Here is a 24,729-nt window from a genome sequence, read left to right on the forward strand (position 1 = left end):
CCCAACAATGTGGTTTTCCAGCTTTGCGCTCTCACAAGAAATTCACTGATAGAAGAAGAACTGATCTGGTCTAGTTTGGACCTCATCTGCATTGAACGTTTCTACATTCACACCTACAGGCAGTTTAGACTCACTGGTTAAGATGCATGTTATTAGGCAGCGGCTCATTCAGTACAAACCTCAGATTAAATTCTGTAGAGACACACACCTGCTATGTGTTCGACACTAGGTATGGCCATAGTGCTGTATTTGTGAATGCAGTGGCAACACCAGGTCAGTCTCTGGCCCTCCTCGTGCTCTCCATCACCTTTATAGATGTCGACAAAGTAGGAGCCCCACTGGTTGGACATAGCAGAGGGAGACTTCATGCCCTGCTTCTGTTGACACGGGACAAACAGAAGATACATGACTGATCGTTTTCATGCAAGTGCAGACCTGATTAACATCTTCGAAACGGCTTCAACCTGGACAGCTCTGGTTGTTATTTCCAGAAATCTTACTGAGAGATAAAAATGTGATTCACTCTCACAACATCGATACATTTACTGGCAGACAGCGCTGATAAGAGTTGTCACAACAGGATGTGGAGTGACATAAGACCCTCCCCAGTCTTGAACATAAATCATTGCTTTATCTCTGCACCGTCAGTTAACGTTATCAGGACCTGATGCAGAATGGAGAGACTATGAGAAGATGAAGCTAGAAATGCCTGGTTGCTTGAAGATGAAGCGTAACATGCTCCAACATGAACATCTGCCATCACTCATTACAGATGTCAGATCTTAAGTTCATTTCAGTATTAGATGCTTGTATTTGACTAGGACCAATTGTCAGAGAATAGAAGACACTGCTGATGAGTGCAAACAGACTAAACCAAATCAAACAAATCGTTCCCCCAAAGTATGTTGGAGCATTAAATGAATGACAGAAACCATGGCAGACCCTGAAGACATCGCAGACATCCCCTTAAAACAACAATGGTGATGATCCAAGATGAATTAATTTAAGACATGATTCATATCTGAGCAAAGTTGATGCACATCCAGTACACAACAAGCATTGAGAACTATAGTTATTCTGTTTTCTTTTGCTGCTGAAATGTCCACTAGGTTTTGAGTCGGACTGTATTAGACGCTGATTAAGCTTTCGCCCGCCCGCGCGCCTGAGGACAACATCATCTGCAAAAAACAAAGATGCTATCCTGTGGTCCCCAAACCAGACCCCCTACAGCCCCTGGCTGCGCCTAGAAATTCTGTCCGTAAAAATAATGAACAGAAGCGGTGAAGGGCAGCCCTGTCGAAGTCCAACATGTACCGGGAACAGGTCTGACTTACTGCTGGTAATGAGAACAATTCTCCTGCTCCGGTTGTACAGAAACCGAACAGCCCTTAGCAAAGTGCCCTGGACTCCATAGTCCCGGAGCAACCCCCACAGGATGTCACGAGGGACGCGGTCGAATGCCTTCTCCAGATCCACAAAACACATGTAGACTGGTTGGACAAACTCCCACAAACCCTCAAGCACCCTGTTGAGGGTATAAAGCTGGTCCAGCGTTCCACGACCAGGCCGAAAACCAAATTGTTCCTCCTCTATTTGAGGTTCGACTATCGGCAGAATTCTCCTCTCCAGTACCCTGGCATAGACTTTCCCAGGGAGGCTGAGAAGGGTGATCCCCCTATAGTTGGAACACACTCTCCTGTCCCCCTTTTTGTGAAGAGGGACAACCACCCCGGTTGTCCAGTCCAGAGGAACTGTCCCCCTCGTCCACACGATGTTGCAGAGGCGTGTCATCCAAGACAGCCCCACAACATCCAGAGACTTGAGGTACTCAGGAGGAGATCCTCAACCCCTTCCCTTGGGCCTGCCAAGTCATTCCAGCCTCCTTCCCTGCCAGCGGATCCTACTCGCCACCAGGTGGTGATCAGTTGACAGCTCAGCCCCTCTCTTCATCCGAGTGTCCAAACATATGGCCGAAGGTCAGGTGAAATGACTACAAAGTCTATCATCGACCTCCGGCCTAGGGTGTCCTGGTGCCATGTGCACCAATGGACACCCTTATGTTCGAACATGGTATTTGTTATGGCCAAACTGTGCCTAGCACAGAAGTCCAATAACCTAACACCATTCGGGTTTAGATCAGGGAGGCCGTTCCTCCTAATCACGCCTCTCCAGGTATCACTGTCGTTACCTACGTGGGCATTAAAATCTCCCAGGAGAACGATGGGGTCCCCAGTTGGAGCGCTTTCCAACACTCCCTCCAGAGACCCCAAGAAGGCCGGGTACTCACACTACCATTTGGCCTTCCACCAAACCATAATAGTTATTAAAAAAATATTTTCATTTTATGAATCTCAAGGCTTCTCTGAACAACTGGAGTTAATTTTATGTGTGAGGGCAAAAGCTTGTAGCCACAGTCGCAATTTTAAAATATGTCTCCTCCGTTTTTTTTCCCGACATCTGCCGAAAATTATCATTAGAACCTATGAGAGAAATTCAGGATCTCTCTGCGCTATGAGGTTGATAGCAATTGAAGTATAGATCTGAGGGTATAGCCAGACACATCATTAAAAAGAGGACAAGTATGACTACAATGTACAGGAAATATTACATTGATAGAGTGAAAATTGTTGCTGTAGTGACAAGTTAAATACAGAAGCTCTGTCTAAGCAAAAAGTGCCCTCACACTCTAGCTATGACATCACTCACTCGCAATGTGCACGACACCCAATACACACTAATGGAAAAGATGAAAGATTAACAAAAACCACCCGAGCCAACTCAAATTTGAAAAGTATGGAAGGTATGAAGACGCTGATTTACACAGGGAATGTTGAAAGACGACAAACGCTGAAGTTGAAATGATGTTTCTATGCCAAAGTAGGACAATGACAGATGCTGATGAAAAGAGGAAAAAATAATAAGAATAATAACTAGAAAAGGCATTTCCAAAGGAAAATGCACAGTGAATGCTTTCATGCTGAATATATTGCTGAAGAATTGCTGAAAATAGCTGAAACATTTAGAACATATATGAAAGTATAATTCAAGAAACACTAAAATGAAGGAAGTATGTCAAGGATTGCTGAATTTGATGAAATATAGCTGAATGTATCAAAATAGGTAAATAGAATCTAAGAGCTGAAAGAATAGTAAAAAGACAGCTGACAGTAGCAGAGGGATTAGCTGAATTTTAAATTTGGAAAGGTTGGAAAATTTGAGGGAGCAGGTGCAGCTAATAGCTAAACAGTAATATAGTCTTATTAACCATTATTAACCAGTCAAAAGCAGAAAATGTGCTAGTTAGTGTAAATATTTGGATTTGGATTGGTGCTTATATTTTGAAAGGATATGGAGGAAGTGTGTGCCTAATCACTAAACTGTACAAAAGTCATATAATAAAGTCATAATAAACCAAAAATATTGCTATTAAAAATTCAAAAGATTTGAATTTATGCTTTAATTTTGAAAAGTGTGTGTGGACAATTGCTAAAATTGTGTAAAACAGTGTGAATGACTAGTCACAGATGATCCTTTTATAATACAGCTGGAAGTTGATGATATATTAAATATATAACTCAATGTATCTGAAGGAAATCAATGTAGTTATATTAAGAACTGAATGCATAAACCTGCCTCCAATGGGTATTAAAAACCGGATCTCCTACTGCCGAAACAAGGACTTTTTAAAGAATTTTTACTTTTAATATTTATATTTAAATTTAACATTTACATTTAGACTTTGTCACATTTAGCTAAATGGGAAAAAACGTGTTCTGTCATTTAGTTAAATGTGAGTTATCTTTTTACATTCGGCACCCCATACAAACCTGTGTCAACATATGTCAGATTTACTCTGACTGCTGGGAGCCTACACAGACATACTGTACAAGAAAATAATGTAAATGTAAATGTAAGAAAATGATAAAAAGGGTTGGAGTTTGATCAGATGTGAAAAAAACTGCTGAACGATGAAAACAAATGCTTCAGTGAACTTACCTCAAACTTGCCCTTTTTCTCCTTTGGCTCCACTAGAGCCTCATTGGCCATCGCCGCATCACTCTTAGAGACACCTTCCCCTTCCATTTCCTCCACTATCATCACTGTCTCCCATTTCCCAAAGCTGCTGGCAGGGAACATGTCTGACCTCATGCTATCGCCAAAGTACACTACCTACAAGATGAAAAAGAAAAGATGAGTGGTTTATTGTTAGGTCACAACACAGTAGTGGTGAGAGGACACAGGACTACTGTTTGGGCTGCACTTCAAGAGGGCATGTGTGTTATTGCCGCTCAGACTGAACCAGATACAATAGTCTGCAAAACCCATCACATCACAGCCTCTTATGCCCATGCATCTCTTTTGTTCTCCACATCTGGAAAGAAAAGCAAGCTGGGAGAAGCACCATAGAGATGCATTCCAAACCTGAAGCACAGACTTGCAAGGCAGAGACTTAAGTCCAATCTCAACAACCATTTATTTCTGTTCTCTTGAAATAGATCAAGAAATGCAGAAAGGAGAGGAGGTGCTTCAGTGACACATAACAAGAGACTCGAAAGACCAACAAAAAACAAACAAAAAAAGCTAACACTAAACACTTATTTACTCTGTTTTCTTTGTTGAATTCAAAATCCACACATGCAGTTTTTAAAAGTAGATTGTTTAAGTCAATTTGAACTGACTGAAATACAGTATGTCAGGACAGTAGCATAATGTCCAGCTTCACATTTCTGGGCTAATTAACTGCATGTCAGTGTAGTGGAGCTAATCCATAGCCATAGTTCCTCGTCAATCTAGGACCATGTGCAGATGAATTATTCCCCAAACATGATTTGATTACATTTTCAGGCATCATAGACATGCTGAACATTTCTACTGGGAGTGTTTGTATTTGTATTTGTATGTGAGTGAGAGAAAGAGAATTTAAACTAATCAAACGTCCCTAAAGACTGAGGCCCTGTGGAGGATTTGAGGCATTCCTCTCACAGAGCTGACCTGTGTCCAAAGCTAGCCTTTTACCATGCAAACAAACATGCCTAGCCCAAGAGGAGGGGGGCTGCAGGAATCTCATTTCCACTACACTTTTCCTTGAACAGGTCACAGTTTGAAAAGCAGCACTGCCACTAGGACAATAATAGGATGGGAATACATGTTGAAGCCTCTATACTGCATCTACTTTACTTCATACTAAAGGTTGGCCTGCTATCTGACTGTACTACAATCTTTGAATGATGGACGACAATATGAAAACTAGAAAAAGTGATTTCTCTGAGAAATTACGTGGGAGAGCTGTTCTGTTGCCGAAACAATGCCAAACGCTGAAAAGTTGCTGGCGTCAAGATGTTGACTACGACAAAATGCTGACCAAGGTAAAAAGATGAAAAAGATTAAAAAGTTCACCAACGTAAAAAGGTGACAGATTAAATAGGTGACTAAGGTGGATCATTGACAATCATGAAAAAGCTATTTTAAAAAGACTGAAGTAAGTATTTTTGGTAATTGCTTAACTGTTAAAAAGTTTAATAACTAGTCAAAATTAACAAGTAATTACCAAAACTCTTGCAATTTAAGGTCATGAATTACATTATTGCTTTTATTTTTAAAGGATTTGGAGGGCGTGTGCGTGCGTATTTCCTAAACTGTGAATTAGTCTTTAAATAGTCAAAATTAACCATTCAAATAAAAAAAATAATGCTATTAAAGTTAATAAATTGCATTGATGCTTTTATTTTGAAATAATTTAGAGGAACTGTGTGTGGCTAATTATGTAACTGTCAATTAGTCTTAATAGCGATAAGTAACCATTCAAAGGCAAAAACAGTGCTATTAAAGCTAAAAAAATGATTTGGTGTTTTTATTTTGAAAGAATTTACAGGAAGCATGTGTGGGTAATTACATAACTTAATCAGGCTTTAAATAGTCATAATTAACCAGTCGAAAGCAGAAATAATGCTATAAAAACTAATTATTTGCTTGGTGCTTTTATTTTGAAAGAATTTAGAGGAAGTGTGTGCTTAATTACTACACAAGCCAATAATTGACTAATCAGCAAGAAGCATAGAACTGATGATTCCCATAGACGACCATTTTAAAAAGGCGAAAAACGTTAAAGGTTAAAAGTTGAAAAGCTGAAAACGTGAAAAGCAATAGCCTGCAGTGTATAACGATGACGCACGTTTAGCACATTGAACGATGATTCTACGATGAATTCAAGCTGCTTTTGAATAAATCAAAAGCAGCTTGAATTCAATAAAAAAAATGTTTTGCACATAAATACAGTCCTGTAAATCCTTCTTCTCAATTTTGTTGAAAGACTTGTTCTAGTCAGGTTTCAAACCAGGATCTCCTGCATCAGAGGCATGCTCTTTAGCCACTCAGCCACAATAGCTGCTTACAAAACTGCTCAGAGGAGCAGTATACATACTTTTGTAAAAAATGACACAGATTAGTGATACAGTAATACATTAGGCTTATAACTCAATTTATCTAGTAGATACAGATATTTACATTCTAACGTGATTGCATAAACATGACTCAAATGGGAATCAAACCCAGATCCCCCACTCTAGAGTCAAGAACTTACGCCATTTAGCTACAGGATATAATAGCTGAAAGATGACGTGGCTGAAGAGCTTCCTCCAGATGGAAAGAAATGCTTTAAGATAGTTTAAGATATTAATTTTATTAATAATACAGTAATACATTTTTATTTTATTAAACAAAGACTTGAATGTTGCAACAGTCCCAAAGGTGTAGACCTAAGACAAATGTGAATATTTCAGTACAGAACCATGCATCATTGCAATGGTCACTCCTTCTCACGCCAGCTTTTGTTAGGGTGCCAGAAATACTCACTATCAATACTACAATACAAGTATGGCTAAATATACCTATATAAGAAAGATTAGGTAGTTTAAAAAAAACTGAATGTGTACACCTGCTCTGATCAGAATTGGAAACAGAACAGTTTGGATGAGAGGTTCAACTCCTACTGCTAAGAGCTCAATTACTCATCTACTGCAGGTGCGCCATCAAGGAGACGGTTCTCCAAAGGCAGGGAACTCCACAAATAAACTCAGTCCGTTGTACTGACAGGCTTGTTATAGCAAAACCATGAGGGCTATCACAAAAAAACATCACTTTATGAATCCCAAAGCTTCAATTAGCATTTTATTATTTTATTTTTTTTTTATATTAAGATTATTATTTTAGCACGTTATAGTGGCCCAGGGGGGTTATTCCTGCCCTGACCCGCTAGGGTTTATGGGTAAAGTAACTGTTCTTTATAAACTGTGTTTATAGTGTTATAGTTAAAGTTAGGATTTAAATAATGTTATAACTTTAATGTAATTAATTGAGCCTTTTGTTCATGTGTGTTTGTAATGTGTTCTTGTTCTTTTATGTGCTGCACCCTGAGGGAGGAGAGTGCGTGTGAGTGACCCTCAGGGCACAGTGATATATTAAATGTGTGAAAAATAAATGAGATTTGCACTTTGCTAAGGGAGTGTTGAAAAAGAGACAACCCCCTTTGTCTAGAAGTACCATTCTGATGTTTATTTTATTAAAGAAAGACTTGAATGTTGCAACAGTCTCAAAGGTGTAATTTGTATTAGTAAGTAATTAATGTAAATGTTTAATAGTATTAACATAACCAAGACAGGGTCAACTAAACAAAAAGCTAAATGTTGCAACACTTTGAAAGCTAAAGCTCTGATGTAAATCTTGTAAAAAAGCTTGTAAGGCAAACTCATCAATCTTTGCAAGGACAACTCATTCACACACTTCCGGTAGGGTGCATTACCCATAAGACATTGCACATTTCTCCATTCTAATTGTTATTATTATAGTTCTTCCGTCTGCATCTAACTAGTCACGCAAAGAATTTAGAAGATATCAATGGTGTGAGAGCTGTTGCCAGCTCTCCCACTAAATATAATAATAATAAGAAGCAATAAAATAGAACACCATTAACCCTTGACTGGGAGAATTCCATGTTCCTCCAAGTGAGTCAAAAACCCATAGTTTATTATATGGTGGATAAGTCAGAGACAGACTCTGTCAGTTAGTGCAGCTTCTGTTCTCTATCATCAAGCCGTCACTCAAAGCAGCAGTTAAAGCCAAATCTTCAGGCATGTAGACAACCTGAATGAGACCATTGTACTCCACACACCAGACGCTATGTGGGGTCTGATGTCTAGCACACAGTACATTATATGTTTGAATTTTAAAATGCAGAATTCAACCTAACTCTATTAGCATTAATCTTAACCCAGAGATCCCACACTATGTGGTACAGTGGCAGCGGTTCAAAGTGACTAGGGTTTTTACTGCAGTACTGCGCAGCGAGTGCGTCGCTGATTAAAGGTTTTTAATCCTGCAGCCGGCTGGAAAAAATCAGGACGCTAGTCTCGTTTTAACCACCAGGTGGCGCAGCGTTGATTAGAAGCCTCCAAAGCACTACAGCGTAACTGAGGTCCGACTGTTCATTTCTACCTGTAACACACATATATTACACCAGACCTATTTTACTATTAAGTCTTTACTATTAAGTATCTGTTGTGTGCTAAAACATGGGGAGTGTGAAGGGCAACAACTTGTTGATGGCTTAGCTGTTTTCTGTTCACTGCGAAGTTATAATTGTTCTGTGTGGTTTAAAACAGGCAGCGCCACAGCAGCAACACATTCTTGTTTTCATTCTCCTCAGCTTTTTCGTGTCTTTAAATAGAAGGCGTCTCTTAAAAATATGTACACACCCACCGCTCTAACATCCGATACAACATATTGGCTTCACATAATACCATGATTATGCGTCGCGGTTGAATTAATATAATTTGAATGCGCAAGTAAAGACGTAGAGCGCAGTCCATCTGCGACTACAGCCGCTTATTTAGGTTTTAAACTTCCACAACTTGTTAATGAATGTTTTCCAATAGTCGTAGATTTTACGTAAATAACCGTAATAATCATAGGAATTTGTTTTACAGCAGTTGTCGGTCGTAATTTTGACAAGACGCCAGAAATCAGCAGATCTACAGCGACGCATTACAGCAACACGTTTGTTCCTACGCGTTTACTCTGTGTCTGCAGAACTGCAGTTTGACTTGTTTTGACTGTGCGTGTCATTGTAACTGAGTGGCTGAGAGACTTATTCGACCCGTGTACGTTTCAACATTTTCATTTCCCATCCGTCCATCCAGTCACTTTCACCGGCGTTTTCGTTTCTCTTTCGATGAGCGGCAAACAGATTTTAATCAAAGCACCGCCTTACAAACCAATAAAACAGGCAAAAATATTTGTTTTTTACAAAAAGACACGGAATTGGAGTTAATATGTTTTATTGTTTAGAGACAAACGGAAAACAAAAAGTCGTTCTCTCGTTACCTCTGCTTATAATTTGGTGGAGACATCAATCTCTTACACAAACACGTGACGTGTTTCGGAGTCATGTGTCCAGACAGAGAGTGACCAATACACAAATGTATGGATGTGCAAATGCAAGCTACGAGAGGAACGGGGCAGTGGTGTCGAGATGTAGCGAGAATTTGTTTTGACTGTGCGTGTCATTGTAACTGAATGAGTGGCTGATGTGACTTATTCGGCCCGTGTACGTTTCAAAACTTTGATTTCCCATCCGTCTATCTATCCTGAATAAAAGCGCCGCATTACAAACCAATAAACTGAACAAAAATATTTTTTAACAAAAACACACAGACTTGAATTTTAAGCTGTTTTTTTCGTTTAGAGAAAAACGAAAAACAAAAAAACTCTGCTTTTAATTTTTAATGGAAGCTCATCCGTGGATGGGTCGCGGGGCAGCAGTCTTAGCACAGAGCTCCCGACTGCCGCTCGAATGAAACACGAGATCGAATGAAATGTGATGTGTTTCATACTCAGATGACTTGGATCTGAGTTCGACCAAGCTTTTGCTTGTCTCATGTTTGCTCACAGTCGCAAAGGAAATCTACACACCCCTCCCCCTCCTTCGTAGAGGTGCATAGACATGCTAATGTGTTGCTACTACTCGATCAGCAGGTGAGAAATACTTCAGCTCCGGGACAAAGCTCCGTGGGAGACAGGGCAGCATCAGGCGACGTGATCAGCTGCAGGTCTAAGACTCATTAATGCAGCAAGTAGTTTGTTCTACATACGTTTACTCTGCAAAAATAAACGTATGTATTTATCGTAGCTTTCTGATCTAAGTTATTTGTAGCACTTCGACATTCGTTTAAAATATGCAGTGCTTTTTAAAATGAAAATACTAATATTATTATTTATTACCTTTATTGTAAACACAGTATTAATTGCACAATTTGGACTGGCGAAGATTTGCGCTTCTTTCATAATAATCATGGATAATCAAGTTCAACTGAACTGCAGTTCATAGATGTTATTCAGGGACGGTTTAATAAAGATTCAGTGTGGTTTTCAACTGAACTGTCAGCCAAGGTCGTGCATTATCAAATGAATGCGCCTGTCAGCGGGGAAGACATCAACTCTATTCAGTCGCTCTTCAGTCGCTGCTGCCGTCTCCTCCCCAGTTCACACACCTTAACACTAGGACTACTGGGTTTTCTAAATATACCAGTTCCTACTACAAGGTGTTCCTACGAAGTTAACCAGCTGTTTATTTCGTTATTACTCCTTTCACCTGTACCACATAAAGTCATTGCAGAGCTACAGCCATGTTCCCACAAAGTTAACCAGCTGTTTATTTCGTTATTCCCTCTTTCATGTCCGTCTGTTGAATGAAAGTGGGCGTGGCCATCCACGTCCCAGAGCGGTGACACTGGGGGATGGGAAACGCTCATCAACACACAGGACAAAGATCTGCGTTTCTCTGCTGCTACAGCCTCGGCTGCGTTGTGTTGTTAGTCTCCCTTTCACCTGTACCATATGAAATGTGTTCCTACGAAGTTGCTCAGCCGCTTTCAGAATTCCCCATGCAGGTTTGAACAGGGCAAACATTATTTTTATTTACAAAAAAAAATTAATACGTTTACAGATTGACCGGTGATGCCGCACAGGTTGCTCTCAGTTAAAACAGCTGTTTGAAGCAGGGAAAAGCGAGTTAGCTGTCCTTGTCGATGCCTTGACAATGTTTTAGCATCGGTTAGATCTCTGAGCCCAGACTTTTATGTCTTCTTTGGATTAAAAAACAAATGTTGAATGTTCTCAAATAATATAATATTGCCGCCCTCCGCGGCTCCCAGTGTTTGTTTTTTTCATTTAAAACGTGGGTGTTACCGGTGGCAGACCTCTGGTCTAGATCATCCTTATTCACTTTTTAAAATTGTAGTAGTGTAACCTTAGTTAGTATTCCTTTTTATTTTTTTTATTTTATGTTTGGGAAACGTGACATTTCAGCTACTGTGATTTTATTTGTCATCAACATTAGTTCCTACCTGTCCTTGTTGACGGGGGACAGGAAAATGTGACGCGCGTTGGGTGAGAGCGGCGTAAAGACAAAAGTGTACATGTGCCGTACTGTCTTGCCGTGTGGTGCATTAAAGAAGCATTCCACGTAAAGAAAATTGCCCGTACCAACAGCAAGAAATCAGGGTTACAGTAGCTTGTCTGCCATAAATCGAATGCTGCACGCGGGAGGGCGCACCGTTCAGCTTCCTATGTTCGGTTTTAAACTGCCATAATTTGCCATAATTTACTTACGTTCATAACTTCATACTATAACGCGACCAGCGGTTCATGGTCTTGGCGATTCATGCACTAAGTAATACAACGTTGTCATCTCGTGATCACATGATGATGATGAGACGCTGTTTTTCCAATAATTAAAATAAAAAAACTGCTTCCACTCAGACTCGAACCCCGGACAAAAAAAAAACGTTGTGGCCATGCACGTTAACCACTAGGCCACCCAAGACCTGATCATTGGTTGTTCTACAAGAGGCTATATGACGTAAGCAACTACGATGTTTCAGGACCAAAAGTGGGAGTCAATCGCCACCTACAGGCTAGAAGGACGTAACACACTCCTCCCGCAGTACAAACCCGGCACTGACGCGGCAGATTTGAAACCCAAACACGGTGGGGGTAGACACTTTTACCGGCTGCCTCTGTAATTGTTTCCCTCCAAAAAAAGAGCAAATAACATTTTTCCATTCTTAATCATACGTCAGTGCTAAAGTGCAATAACTGGAAAATTCTTAACCCTTCTGAAGATAAACAACAGTTTGCCATCATTTATGATAGTGATGAAGCCCAACTGCCATAGCCTTTTTGTCTGTTTGACCATGTCATGTCAACTCAGCCATGACCCCACCACTTTCAGCCCTGCATTGAGCGAGGATTGCAATCTCCCTTCAGTGACTCTATTACGTCTACTGGTATCAGAACCTGTCAGGTAAAAGTGGAGAGAAGTAAAACACTGAGTGCCTTAGATTGCCCCAGGGGAAGGTAAGTGCAGCTAAGTGCAGGATTCCATCACATGTGGAGACAATGTGGAACTCTTCCTTCTTTATATGTGTGCCTCAAGCTACTACTCCACACATGTTTACCTAACTTCTCTCATATTATAACCAGATTTGACATTATATACATTCACAAGTCAATTTAGATTTTAGGTATAAATTTGGAAAATAGGCATATACACATAGGACAGATCAGTCCATGGAGGTTCTGAAAAGTGACAGATCTCCCTGTATGCAAATACAATGACAGCTGTTCCCTAGGACAATGTCTTAGGTAATAGTGCATGCTCATATTCAGTCTAGGTAAGTCAGCATTCTTCAATCATCTTCAACCCCCTTTCAATTATTTCTTGGGTGAAGTTATTATTAGCACTAACACAGAAAAAGTCAACTCTGCTTGTGACAATAAAGATTAGATTATTATTAAATTAATGTAAGATTTATCCCAAAAATCAGAATACATTGTACATAAGACACTTAATGAGGGGAGTAAGATGCTCTACCAGCTCTCACTGGCCCACAGTAGATCATCAACAGTCATGCCAAGAGCCACGTTCTCACTCTCACCACAAATGTGTGAGTCCACCTGAGCTGATGAATCACAGGGATCTCGTCTCTTTCAGCCTCTGCCAACAGCTTTGGATTTTGGCAGAGGCTAAGAGAGAGACAACCTCAAAGTGAGCTGGAGATGTCCTACAGCTTGCACTGCTAACATATCAGGTGGCTGCTATACCTTAGGCTCTACTTTTCCCGTCATGGTCTTGAGGAGCTCATGTAAGTGTGGCCAGTTGCCCTGGGAGTACCAGCCTGGTTTGTCGAGCGACGGCAGCCCCTCACTCTCCTCTACATCATTCACTGTAGGAAAGAACAAAAAAGACACTATATGATCATGATCACCGTTGTTTTAACAACCAAGTGCTACATAACCACAGTCATCTAGCACCAAACCTCACCACAGCGCTCAGCAGCAGTTTTCTACTTTACTTGGACATCAAACTGACCATTAGGACACCTCCACATGTTCTATTTCTTCCTGAGCTTTATTCTTTTGTACTGGTCTTCTATTAAACATTGAAGATAATCAATCAATTCTGCTGCAGCAATCCGCAAACTACATCAGGCAATCATCAGTCTCAAATCTGAATAAAGTAAATAACTGGTCCTCTGGACAGGCAGCAGTAAACTTTAATCGGATTGATGAGTATTTTAGAACAGCAGCAAGATAAATTCCTACGGAAAGAAACACAGTGTTCTACTCATTATAAGACACTGAGGGTTCACTCTGAGGTTAGATAAGCTACAAATATTGTGACAGGACACAGTTTAAGTCCTTGCATGTGTGAGTGCATCTACACATTGTTTAAAGCAGCTGTCAGAACACTGGCAGTGTAGAAAAAAAGGCCAAAGGGTTTCTAGTCTAGAACTCACAGATGTTTAAACTCTAGAGTAGAGAGGAGAACAAGCTTGTAAATAACAGATAACCATGTGCCGTTGCTGTTGCAACTAGATGTTATACAATTATTTACAGTATGTACAAACAGTATGCTTTTTGACATAGTGCAGTATGGACCATTCAGCAGATAAAATACAAAGAAGAGATGACAGCTATAGGGCTACAGCCATGGAATCTGTCAGGGAACATCAGTGGGACACACAGGGTATGAAGTCTGGGCCCTGATATCTTTCCAATACAACTGAGCAGTTTAGGAATGTATACTGCACTGGACTAAATGCACTGCAGTCAGAACCTGACTTCCATGAGGGATTTCCTCAGGTAGATGTCTACTAGGGAATGCAGATCCCCCATAACATAACTTGAATTCTAATCTGCTTTTATATTAGAGAGAATGTTAAGGATACAGTGGATTGTAACAAGTGATGTTTTCAGCTTCCAAGGAAGGGGTGAGTACTTGTAGAGGCCAGAGGAAAATATACAGATACAGATACAGAAAACTTTTCATGCAAGCATGGCAAAAACAGGCCAGAGCAAGGGAAGGGAGAGAGAGAAACTTTCAGCGTTCAGATCTACTGTCTTCATACAAAATACATCTTCTATGTTATTGTTGGCCTAGGAGAAAATCAGCAGTAGCCTTCCAGTAGGCTGCCCTTCAACATGAGCATCCATGAATATACTTGAGTAGGACAAAGCCAAGTAGAGTACATAGGGTTATATGTACTGGATGTCTGAAGGTCTGAACAAAAAACCTAGAACACACAGCATTATTTCATTCCCCCCCCAAAAATAACAACATCCACATCAAGGGTGTGGATCACATCAGAAAGAAAAAAAAAACAATTGCACTGCCTCAGAGCTTTGTCTGGGCCAAAAAAGTAACACTGTCTGTCATTCTATAAAGAACAGCACAGTATGGAGGGACACATAACTAAGCAATGTCTGCTTGCCTGTTTCATACAACTTTATTACAGCTGGCTTCAGTTTCTGCATTCCAGGTGGTGATAACTGTTGGAAATATACTGCATTTAATCATTGAAACATTTTTTGGTGAAGCCTTGTTAGCTGTGCTATAGCCTTGAAGTTTTCTCCCTTCTGCTCTGCTAGAAATAGGGAGTACAGGTGTGTAGCATCCTTATCTGATGAGCCCAATGCTTGCTTTGTGCAGGAAATATTTCCCATGTACTGGGTAACTATGCACCTCCCAGAATGCAATACATATTATGAGCTGAATCCTTGTCCTCTCTTCAGTTAGAGGAAGTTGTCTTTGCTGTAAACTGCTCACTCCTTGCAAGTATAATCCTGAAGAATGTCTCAACTGATTGTGTCTGCTTTACTTAAGATTAATATAATCTTAAGTAAATAAACCTAAACATATTTTTGTATAGTTTTTCAGCACTTCTGTCTTGTGTAGTGTTTTATTAAAGAACTTAAGTGTTTATAATTAAAGTTAATAGGATATTATGGAATAAGTATAAAAAAAAATGAAAGATAAATATGTAAACTGACCATGACATTATGAAATTCTCCAAATTAATGTTATTATTATAAAATACATTTTATTCTGCTTTCAAATCTGCTCATTATCATGAACTTCTATTTTATAATGACAGATTGGAACATCTACCCATTTCAAAAGGCAATTTTCCAAAATAATACCCTTTTCCTCAGTGGTCTATTTATATTAAAATGCCTGTGCATGGCTGTGTAGTTAGATGCATGTTATGAGAGATGGCAAGCTTAAGTCCTGCTTACTTTAGCGGATCAAACAGAGAGAGAAATCATCTGCAGCAGATGGTATTTTGAATCTTTGGTTGATATTTTTGAGCCTCAACTCTTTAGAATGCTCTCCACCATACAGTGAGTGCTGTCGCCAAGCCCTAAGCGATATCCCACCATGAGACATTCTCCTTTCTTCGTCTAGAATCTAAAAAAAAGGTAAATGGAATTTAACGTAGTGATTTCTTCAAGCTAAAGTGCAAACCAATACCTTTGAAGACCTGTTTTTACATAAACTCTCTTCTGTCGATTACTGTCAAAAATAAACCATGAATGCTATTCATGCAATGAATAAGCTGATAGATAAAAGTGCGTGGCGTCTGGTGCTTACCAAGAGTCTTAAAGGGCCTCTGCTGAGGAACCAAGGAAAAGAAGCCAGGCTTCAGCGCATTTGTTATGATGACATCAAACAGTTCTTCGAAATCCTTCCTGTAAGAGGCAAACAAACACCATTAGCCTCTGCGATAAGCACCTAGCCACTGTTTGGAGAACAGTGCCTGGACAGCATCCAACTGCACTGCACGGCACTGGCTCACAAATAGCTCAGAGACAATACGGAGTCTGCAGGTGATGGAGGTCATGGAGAAGTAAACAGCATACACACTCTGTGAAAGGGAATACTGACACTGACAAAGTAAACATTCTGCAGGAAAAGACTCATGAAGCCAAGAGGGAATGTGTTGATACTGTGATTAAACAGCACACTTTGGCAGTAGAAGTACTTTAATGGAAACAGAACCTCTGACAAATCTTCCATATAAGGTGATAAGCAAACAGAACAGGAGGCAGACTGTTGAATGGTGTAGACATAATATACGAAAGTGTGCACAAGCATACTTACCTTATTCTGAATAATCTGACATCATCTGATCGTATTTTGATGTAAATAAAGTTACAATGGAATTTTTTTCATGTTAAACATGTGTAAAACTAAAAAATAATACAGCAAATGGATTTGCTGTATTATTTGCTGTAAGGTTTTAAAGTGATTTTGCCTTTTAAGGATAGATAAATCAGCACAAAGTGCACAAATATAGAACATGAGAAGGAGTCTCAACTACTAATACATTTTCCACCCTCCATACTCATCTCTATAGTAAATGTGGTCCACTGAACTGAACACAGTTCTGAATTGGAAGTTGGGGATTGTGCTTTGCTGTTTAATACCTGTATTTGAATGCTACATACTGATTAATGTATATGATTGTTTTATGTTGATGATTTATTTTCAGTTTTTGCAACAGCGGCTTCTCTAGATGTTAGCCAGTAGCCTCCCCTTAAACTATTTTAATCTTGTTATGTGACTAACAACTAAATGTGACACGCAGCAGCTGTGGACCTGGTATGGTTTTCTATTGAAGGGGGTTGTCAACTGCAGACATGGCAAGACAAAGAACATTACAGACAGAAGATTGTAATACTACTGTATGTTGCAGGAGTTTAATATTTACTTCTTTCATGAAAAACAAAAACAAATTGTATATGAAAAACAGGAAGGATCTTAAAGCGAGCCTAGCCAATCTGAGAATAACACACATACCTGTAAATCACCCCTAAAGATGAAGTCAAATTTCCTCTTCTAGCTAACACAACATAAATCTCTAGCCCTGGACCTTGTAAAGTCCTAGATTTGAACATGATTGTGTGCACACATGGGGCTTCGACCACTCTCCCTGGAAAGCAACACATGACCCAATGTTGAAGATCAGGCATGCAGGAAAGTAAGGGGCAGCCAGTAAAGCAGCAGGGGAGAAGGTGGGAAACAACAGGAATGGCCAGGCTGCTCACTGTTTAACAGGAAGCAATGAGCTGGGGGGAGGCCTGCTTAACAGAGGCTCTCTAAGACAAACTGGTATCCAAAGCAAAACCATTACCTTGACCTGCCTTTGACTCTACTTGACTAGAAAGAACAGTCAGCAAAGAGCAAGGATGGAAGCAGAGCAACTCACTGGGGGTGATTAAACAAAACTTTGTTTAATCACAACAAAAACACGACATTGTGTTTTTTCAAGGTGGTTTCACTGGTCAGTCTATTTCATAATAGGCTACAAAAGCAGCACAAATGAGTGTGCAAAAAAGGTCAGAAATGCAAAAGCCAGTGTTAAAGGCCTGCTGAAGCAATAACCTATGTCATAGCACACCTACAGCTACAGCATTAAATGACTCCAGCTAATTATCAGCAGATCAATTTAATCAGCAATGTTATACTGTATATGCAGTATGTTCCATAAATCCTGTTAAGGACGAATAAAGAATGTGATGTTTTCTGATCCAACATGTAGATCCTGAACATACATTTTTGTTTTTGGCATTAGAATGAGTATCTGATATATAATAGCTGTTAAAATACCTTAAACTGTTGTCCTTATGAAGCAATATTACAACAGGATTTATTTGGCACATAGCTGCGATGAACAAATCATTGGCAGGTCACATGTTGCAAAGTTTAATTCCTAGCGTGAGAAACTCTGATGATCTACTGTATTTTCACAGTAGGTTTACTTTCGCTCACTTTCTTATGTGAACCTGTACAAACAATAATGAACAGTGAACCATACAATCAATCAACAAAGTAAGAAGCAGATAAAAAGGTTACGGAGTATATAACTGGTTTGTGGCATCTAACAAATTTGGATTCAACATCCAACGCATAATTTAACACTGCTCTTTAACAAAAAAAGAAGACCTGGGTTAGATTCCCGGGGGCAGTCAGCTTCCTGTGTCTGTGTGGGTTCATGCAGTCAGGTTCATTGGTGACAATTTATTCTGCGATTAAGTGCTAATGTCTGCTTTTATAAAGAGCCTGTGCAGGACTCTCTAAAAAGAAAAAGAACCAAAGAAGAGCTAATAGGTACATAGCTGAATGTTCAATGTTGACTATGAAAGGCCGAAAGTAATAACTGAGGGCATGTGGGAACCATGAGAAATGTCAAGGGCAAAGCATAAAGATTCTAAATATGTGGAGGTCACTGGTGACCAGGTTCTAGTCTAGGAGACACAGTGTAGTCTTGGTGTGTCTTACCCAAGGATGTGTTCACAGATGAGCCTGCAGTAGTCGCTGTGGGAGCTAGTGATGAGGAGGAGGACCTTCCCAGCATTCTTCATGCTGTGTAACCAGGTCTTGACTGACTCAGAGCAAGGCTGCAGGTATCGGCCTGGGTCCCTCTTCACACTGGGGAAGTAGGTCCCAGCATCCTCTGACATAACACAACAGGGTTAGATCTACAAGATGTAATGTGACATTTGATGTTACACATGAATCATAGATTATTGCACTATTTAAAAATGACCATATGCTACAGTCACCACAGGTTTCCAACTGAAACACCCGTGGTTGTAAAGGTGAAGGCACAACACCATAAACACATACATTTTAAGTGGAATAAATATATAAATACCACTCTGTCAATGGCCCTTTCTTATAGTTGATACAGTATAGTACAAAACAATGAAAGTAACAGTAAGATGGCAGCGTCACAGTATCCAATAAAAACAGTGATTGCCAATTTATGTAGGAGACATGAAAAGGAATAACCTCATACTTTCTTGTACAAACAAAATATTTGCACAAAGAGCACAAACACTGAAATGCTTCAGTATGATGCTTCAACAGAAAAGTCAAAAACAGATAATGTATAAAAACAGAACGGCTAACTTATGTAGGTACAGTACATTTATTGTGGTTGCATCTCTATAACATAGGATCTGGTGTAAAGTAGTTGTTTTATAATTTTGTTGGTTCTATTTAATCTGAGGATAAAGGGGCCTTAGGGTTTTATGTGCTGTTATCCGAGTCTACCTCAGAACAGAACTGTTAATTTTTTCATCTTAACGCAAAACCCACAAATAAAACAAAAATGAGCACTTCATTAGAATCAAGTAAGTAGTAATAGTCTGTGTAAGTACATGTATATTGAGTTAACATAGCTGAAAAAAGGAAATGTGTTATACTGGTTTTCTGAGGTATGAAACATTACTCCTGGTGAGCTGCATGAGAGCAATATTGGCAGTGTCATTACATCACATTCAAATGATGTTAAGCCCAGAATAAAATGTGAATTCACCCCTTAGCCATGTGCAAACCAGTACAATCAAAGGTGGTATTTTCCACTTAAACTGAATAAGGTAACTACATGAGCAGTGGGGAAGCTTCTTTCACAGGCGGAAAAACAGGGCAAGGTTTGGATGATTTCTTATCATCAGGAGAAAGAGTTACACCATATGGTGGTTTTAGTTTTGAGGCGAACAGTGATCAACATCTGAATGTTCTATTCTAATGACATTCGTCAGAACACACACCCTGAGTGACATACCTGCTAGATCACAGCCAGCCTTAACTTTGTTCAGTTTTAATTGTTTTAGTTGGGGCACTTACAGTAAAACAATGATCTACATCTAAATGCATGTGAATGAAAAAGTAATCCGATTCTTATTGTTAGATATTTTGAAGTAGCCAAAAAATGATAAAGCTTAACAGAACTTTCCATGACAATTCAGTTTTTGTTTATTTGGAACGTAGGCAGAAAATGACTCAAGTGGCAGGTGAGTAGAAGAAAATTTTACTTAAAAACGTATTTGAAATCAGCCCATGACATTTGTTGTTATTTTATTTTTGATCTTATGTGGTCACAGATTCGTAGTAAATAAAGTAGAAAACAAAGGTATGGATGAAGGCATTATTAAAGGTGATTGCTCCATTTCATGCAGGCACAAAATAAAGTCAACACCTTTAAACACACAGAAGTGATCTATAATATTCATTATAGAGTCCTACTGGTAGCTTCTCTGCTCTACATGAAATCTTACCATGCCATCTAGTGGTAGAAAACAGTGCAGCTTTATGAAAGATACCCAGTTGGTAGAAGGCAGTAGAGTTCTAACCAGAAGATGACGACAAACACAAACAACTAAGGACTGACATTAAGACCTAAAAGTCCATATTTCAAACTGACCCATCTGAGGTGGATTTCAAAACAAATATATTATTAGGATGGTGTCCATAGACCATTTCTGTGGACACACCGTCTATAGCAGGGGTCCTCAGGACCTACTGTCCCACTATTTTAGTTCTTCTTCAACTCGCCCTGTCCCAGCTAATACTGATTATCTAGATCAGGTGTGTTCAGTCAATCAGCAGCTAACTGACACACCTGATCAAGGTAATCATTAGGGGGAGTTAAAAAAAAACAGCAGGACAGTAGCTCTCGAGGACAAGGATTGGGCACCCCTGGTCTATAGCCTCAGCTACAGTATAGGTGACTGAAAGGGACTTATATGTAGATGATCTTCTGCGTTGGTCAAAGCCTCTGCCTTAGTTAGGTGCACAAGAACCTAAATAAAAAACTAAATCTATGAACAGACAGACAAATTAAAGTTTAAAAAAAGTGTTAAAGTTAAGTTTTAGTGGTATCTGTCATCACTGTTGCCTTGCTTATGAAATATTTAAAATCCAACAATCAGTTAAATTTCACACCAAATATCCAATCGCAGTTTAGTTACAATCACATTTTGGAAAACAGGTAGGTTAAAATATTAATTAAACTGTATTAATTAAACTGTGGCTAATGACTACATCGAGGTAGATACTGTCTAAAACAGCAGACAGGTCAAAAATGTGTTTACTAAACAGCTATTTTGATGACCCGTTTGTGTTTGATATTTTTTACATTCAATGTCACAATCGTAACTCTGCTCCCAAGTCCGCATACAATAGGTAAAGTCAGTTGTAGTAAGGCTACACATTGTGACTGGAGGAGTTATTATGTAGATTGTATGTACCTGTAATACATGCTGTGCATCTGCAAAAATGACGAGAATGTGCAGCTTGAATGTACAGTAAACGTGGTAGAGGTAGACGCCCATTATCCTATTCAAGTAAACACCTCATTCTAAAAAGGTAGGTAAAATGTGAATGCTCATATATTAAATGACACATCTGGCCATTAAAAACGTTGCATCTTACCATGTGCAAATAACATCTGTAATAAAAAAAATTGTGAAAACTGGACCTAGTGTATGCTGTTGTATGTTTAAGATGCATAGACACAAGGTGAGAAGATCCTGAGCCAAGTAGACTAAACTGAAATGCAAACAATCGAGAACTGTTATTTTTCTAAATGAGGTGAACTAGTTCTAGTCCTGTAAACAGGTTCAGTTTGTTTGGTTGCTTGAAGCCCTGACGTGGCTCAGTGTATACAACTAGCAGCAACATTCAATTTAATGCTGACCTGACCATCTAGTGCTTCTGCAGGGCTCTGTCTGACTTCAGAATGACAGTAGACCACGTAAATCCTGTGGTGCATTTTGGGAAGAGTAACGTGATTAAACTCCATTCATCCATCTACTTATCCAAACCACTTGTCCTCATCATAGAGTTTGTGATTAATCTACAAGTTCCAAACGGAAGCAGATTGAAACATTGCTCCAGCCGTTGGTAGCTCAGCTTACTAAAATGTGTGTGTGGTGGAGTAAAATGAGCATCTACAGGCTCTGGCCATCAAAGAACTGAGGGACTGAAGTGCCCAGTGGACCCACAGGCTTGTGGCTGAGCATCACGCAGTAAAAGCCTGCTGGTGCTGGGTTTGAACAGCTGGAGAGCTGCCCAGCGTCACAACCTGCAGCAGCATGGTTTCGCTCACACATCAAAGTGAGCTGACAGGATACACAAATCAACAGTTCCAATGCAAATTATAGCCGAGCAGCCACACCAAGAGTGATGAGGGGGCACAATCTACAGGGATATTCATTCCTCATTCATCACCCATCTAATCAACAGGGAGGTGAAGGCTATCAAAACAAATAAACAACAAAGCACTTATCTATGTTCTCCATGAGAAATTGTATCCATGAGCATGAAGCTCTGTGTATATAAGCTATATGGAAAGGATATCCACAGATAAGCTATAATTTAAGTGTTTGCTCTTAAAAAGGCATCCAGACAAACTGTTTTCCAGCACCTGATGGAACCACGTGGAACCCTGGCCGGGCCGTTTTGTCTGTGGACTTTCCATTTTTAGCAGGCCAACCACAAATTGCTGCATCATGTCCCTCAGGCAGCACACAATTTCTTGTCTCTGGTGGACAACAATCACAGAGAATGATAAGAAAAATGCAATAAAACCCCATCAGAAGAAGCTGTAAGTACGATATACATGCATAGATGCTCGAGTGAGTGGGTACATAGACTTTCAGTGTTGCCAAAAACCCCAAAACATCACATGCACACACAAAAGACTGTATCGAATCATTTGCTGTCTATTACTGTTTTTGGATCTTCATAATATTCATACAAATGTGAAGCTCAAAGGAAAAACAAGATCAAAACCTTAGCTTCACAATGAATCTGCAGGCCCAGATGGTGTACTGGGTAAATCCTCAAACCCTGCCCTTTAAAAACTTGCTGCCTAATCACAAACATCTTTAGCATGTCACTAATACAGGCTCTTAATGTCTCATGGCATACAGTGGTCAAGGCTAGTTTCCCAGCCACCCTTACACAGAAAACCCTTCTAAAAGAGGGTGTTTCTACCTGGAGTGACACAAGAGTCTGTTTGGATTCTTTGTCATATTTGGAAATAGTTGCAACAGCGTGTTCTCTGGATCCTGCAGAAGATTAACCTCTTGTCTAAAAGAGAACAAGTGCTGTACTGCAATGGGTGTAACATCCCTATAAACATAAAAATAAAGAAATATGTAGTAAAAGCAGTAGTTCTCTCTGACAGGACAAGACAAGATTGTGTGTTGAAATGTTACAACTCTTCCCTATTTTGCGCTGAAACAGAGAGAACAGACGATAAAGAACAATGGCAGCTGTTAAAAAAAAAAAAAAAAAAAGGAAAGTGGTTTTTGGATACCCCTGTGCAGATCACTGTGGGGGACAGTGACGCCAGTTACGCAGTCATTCTAACCTCCACACAAACGTGAGGGACACTGCAATATGTCATTATACCAAACCAGAGCTATATTTAGCCAGAGCTATCTTCAGAAACTGCGAGGAGTAAGGTCAGATCTCTGGAGGATCATAAGAGGGTAAAGCAATACATGCCACATTCTACCTTCACCTCCACACCTTGGTGCATAAGTTCCCAAAATGCATAGCTGAAAATGCTGACTCAAAGCATATCCCAGTTGCATTTTAAACAGAAGGTAAACACGTGAAATTGCTCTCAAATACAGTATATTCATCTTGGATGATTTCTGATGACTTGCAAAAGAACCAGAAGGAAAGCACAAACAGCTGTGTGTAAAGCTAGGAGCAAGTCCAACCAAGTTTCTTCTAATCCCATGGGATTTCCAGCATTTAAATGATCCTCCCATCTCAATGTGCAATCTCCATGAACAATAGAGCACTATCAGGCCAACAGAAGCATGCTGGGCGTCACCTGACAACTGTACGTGAGAAGCAGTATTGTTTTTCAAAATGATTATGTTGAGACACAACTCATAAGCAATGTCTGATTTTCCTTGGTTGGCATATTTTAACTTATTATTACTTTAGTTTTAAATTATTTCACCTTTTGGTGACTCAGTTGGTAGTGGTGCCACGCTATGGCTGCCCTCTGCTCCCCTCAGGGGATGGGTAAAAAGGTTCATTTCCTTAATGTGGGATCTATAAAGTTATATTATTGCTTTTGGGGTTTTTTTTCCCAAGAACCATTGTGAGTTTTTCTTTCACTAACGTAGGGAACAAACAATTTTGTCCATGTGTATTACAGTATATATATGCACACACACACTATAAACTTGATATAGTATGTTCACCAAATCCATGCATCTGGCCTTGATCACTGTGATGTGGGAGATGAAGTCTTGGTCTGGTGACTATTTACCTTTTGCTTGCAGTGTCCTTGTCCTGTCTTTTTCTGAGCACCCTGATCTGCTATTCTGAAATAACATTTCTTGAACATGGAGCTAATCAACTGGTCACTCAGCGCATTGGACAAAATGTTTTCACAAACAAAATGTTTTCACGGGAGAACCACTCTGCCCCTTGGTGCCAATTTGTTCTAAAAGCAAAAAAAAAACAAAAAAAAAAGCAAAAAAAAAACATCTAATTAACGCAACATAACACTC

The 24,729-nt window shown here is 39.6% G+C and overlaps 1 protein-coding gene across 3 annotated transcripts in view; it reads right to left on the reverse strand.

Annotated features, from left to right (window-relative positions):
- Positions 1-162: 162 nt before the first annotated feature.
- Positions 163-24,729, reverse strand: part of nt5dc1 (5'-nucleotidase domain containing 1) — a 40,350-nt gene continuing 15,783 nt past the window's right edge. Inside the window, exons 6-10 of one of the 3 annotated variants that reach the window (XM_029140780.3) lie at positions 18,680-18,854; positions 15,989-16,086; positions 13,159-13,280; positions 3,997-4,170; positions 166-377 (exon numbers count right to left, since the gene is read on the reverse strand). In XM_029140780.3, the coding sequence (XP_028996613.1) occupies positions 186-377; positions 3,997-4,170; positions 13,159-13,280; positions 15,989-16,086; positions 18,680-18,854 (761 nt within the window). In that variant the 3' untranslated portion in view covers positions 166-185. Of the gene's footprint in view, positions 378-3,996; positions 4,171-13,158; positions 13,281-15,988; positions 16,087-18,679; positions 18,855-24,729 lie in introns of all 3 variants that reach the window. The other 2 variants (XM_029140781.3, XM_041069500.2) reach the window with 2 other exon arrangements.

The sequence above is a fragment of the Betta splendens genome, chromosome 24 (genome assembly GCF_900634795.4).
Source record: "Betta splendens chromosome 24, fBetSpl5.4, whole genome shotgun sequence".
Taxonomy (NCBI): Eukaryota; Metazoa; Chordata; class Actinopteri; order Anabantiformes; family Osphronemidae; genus Betta; species Betta splendens.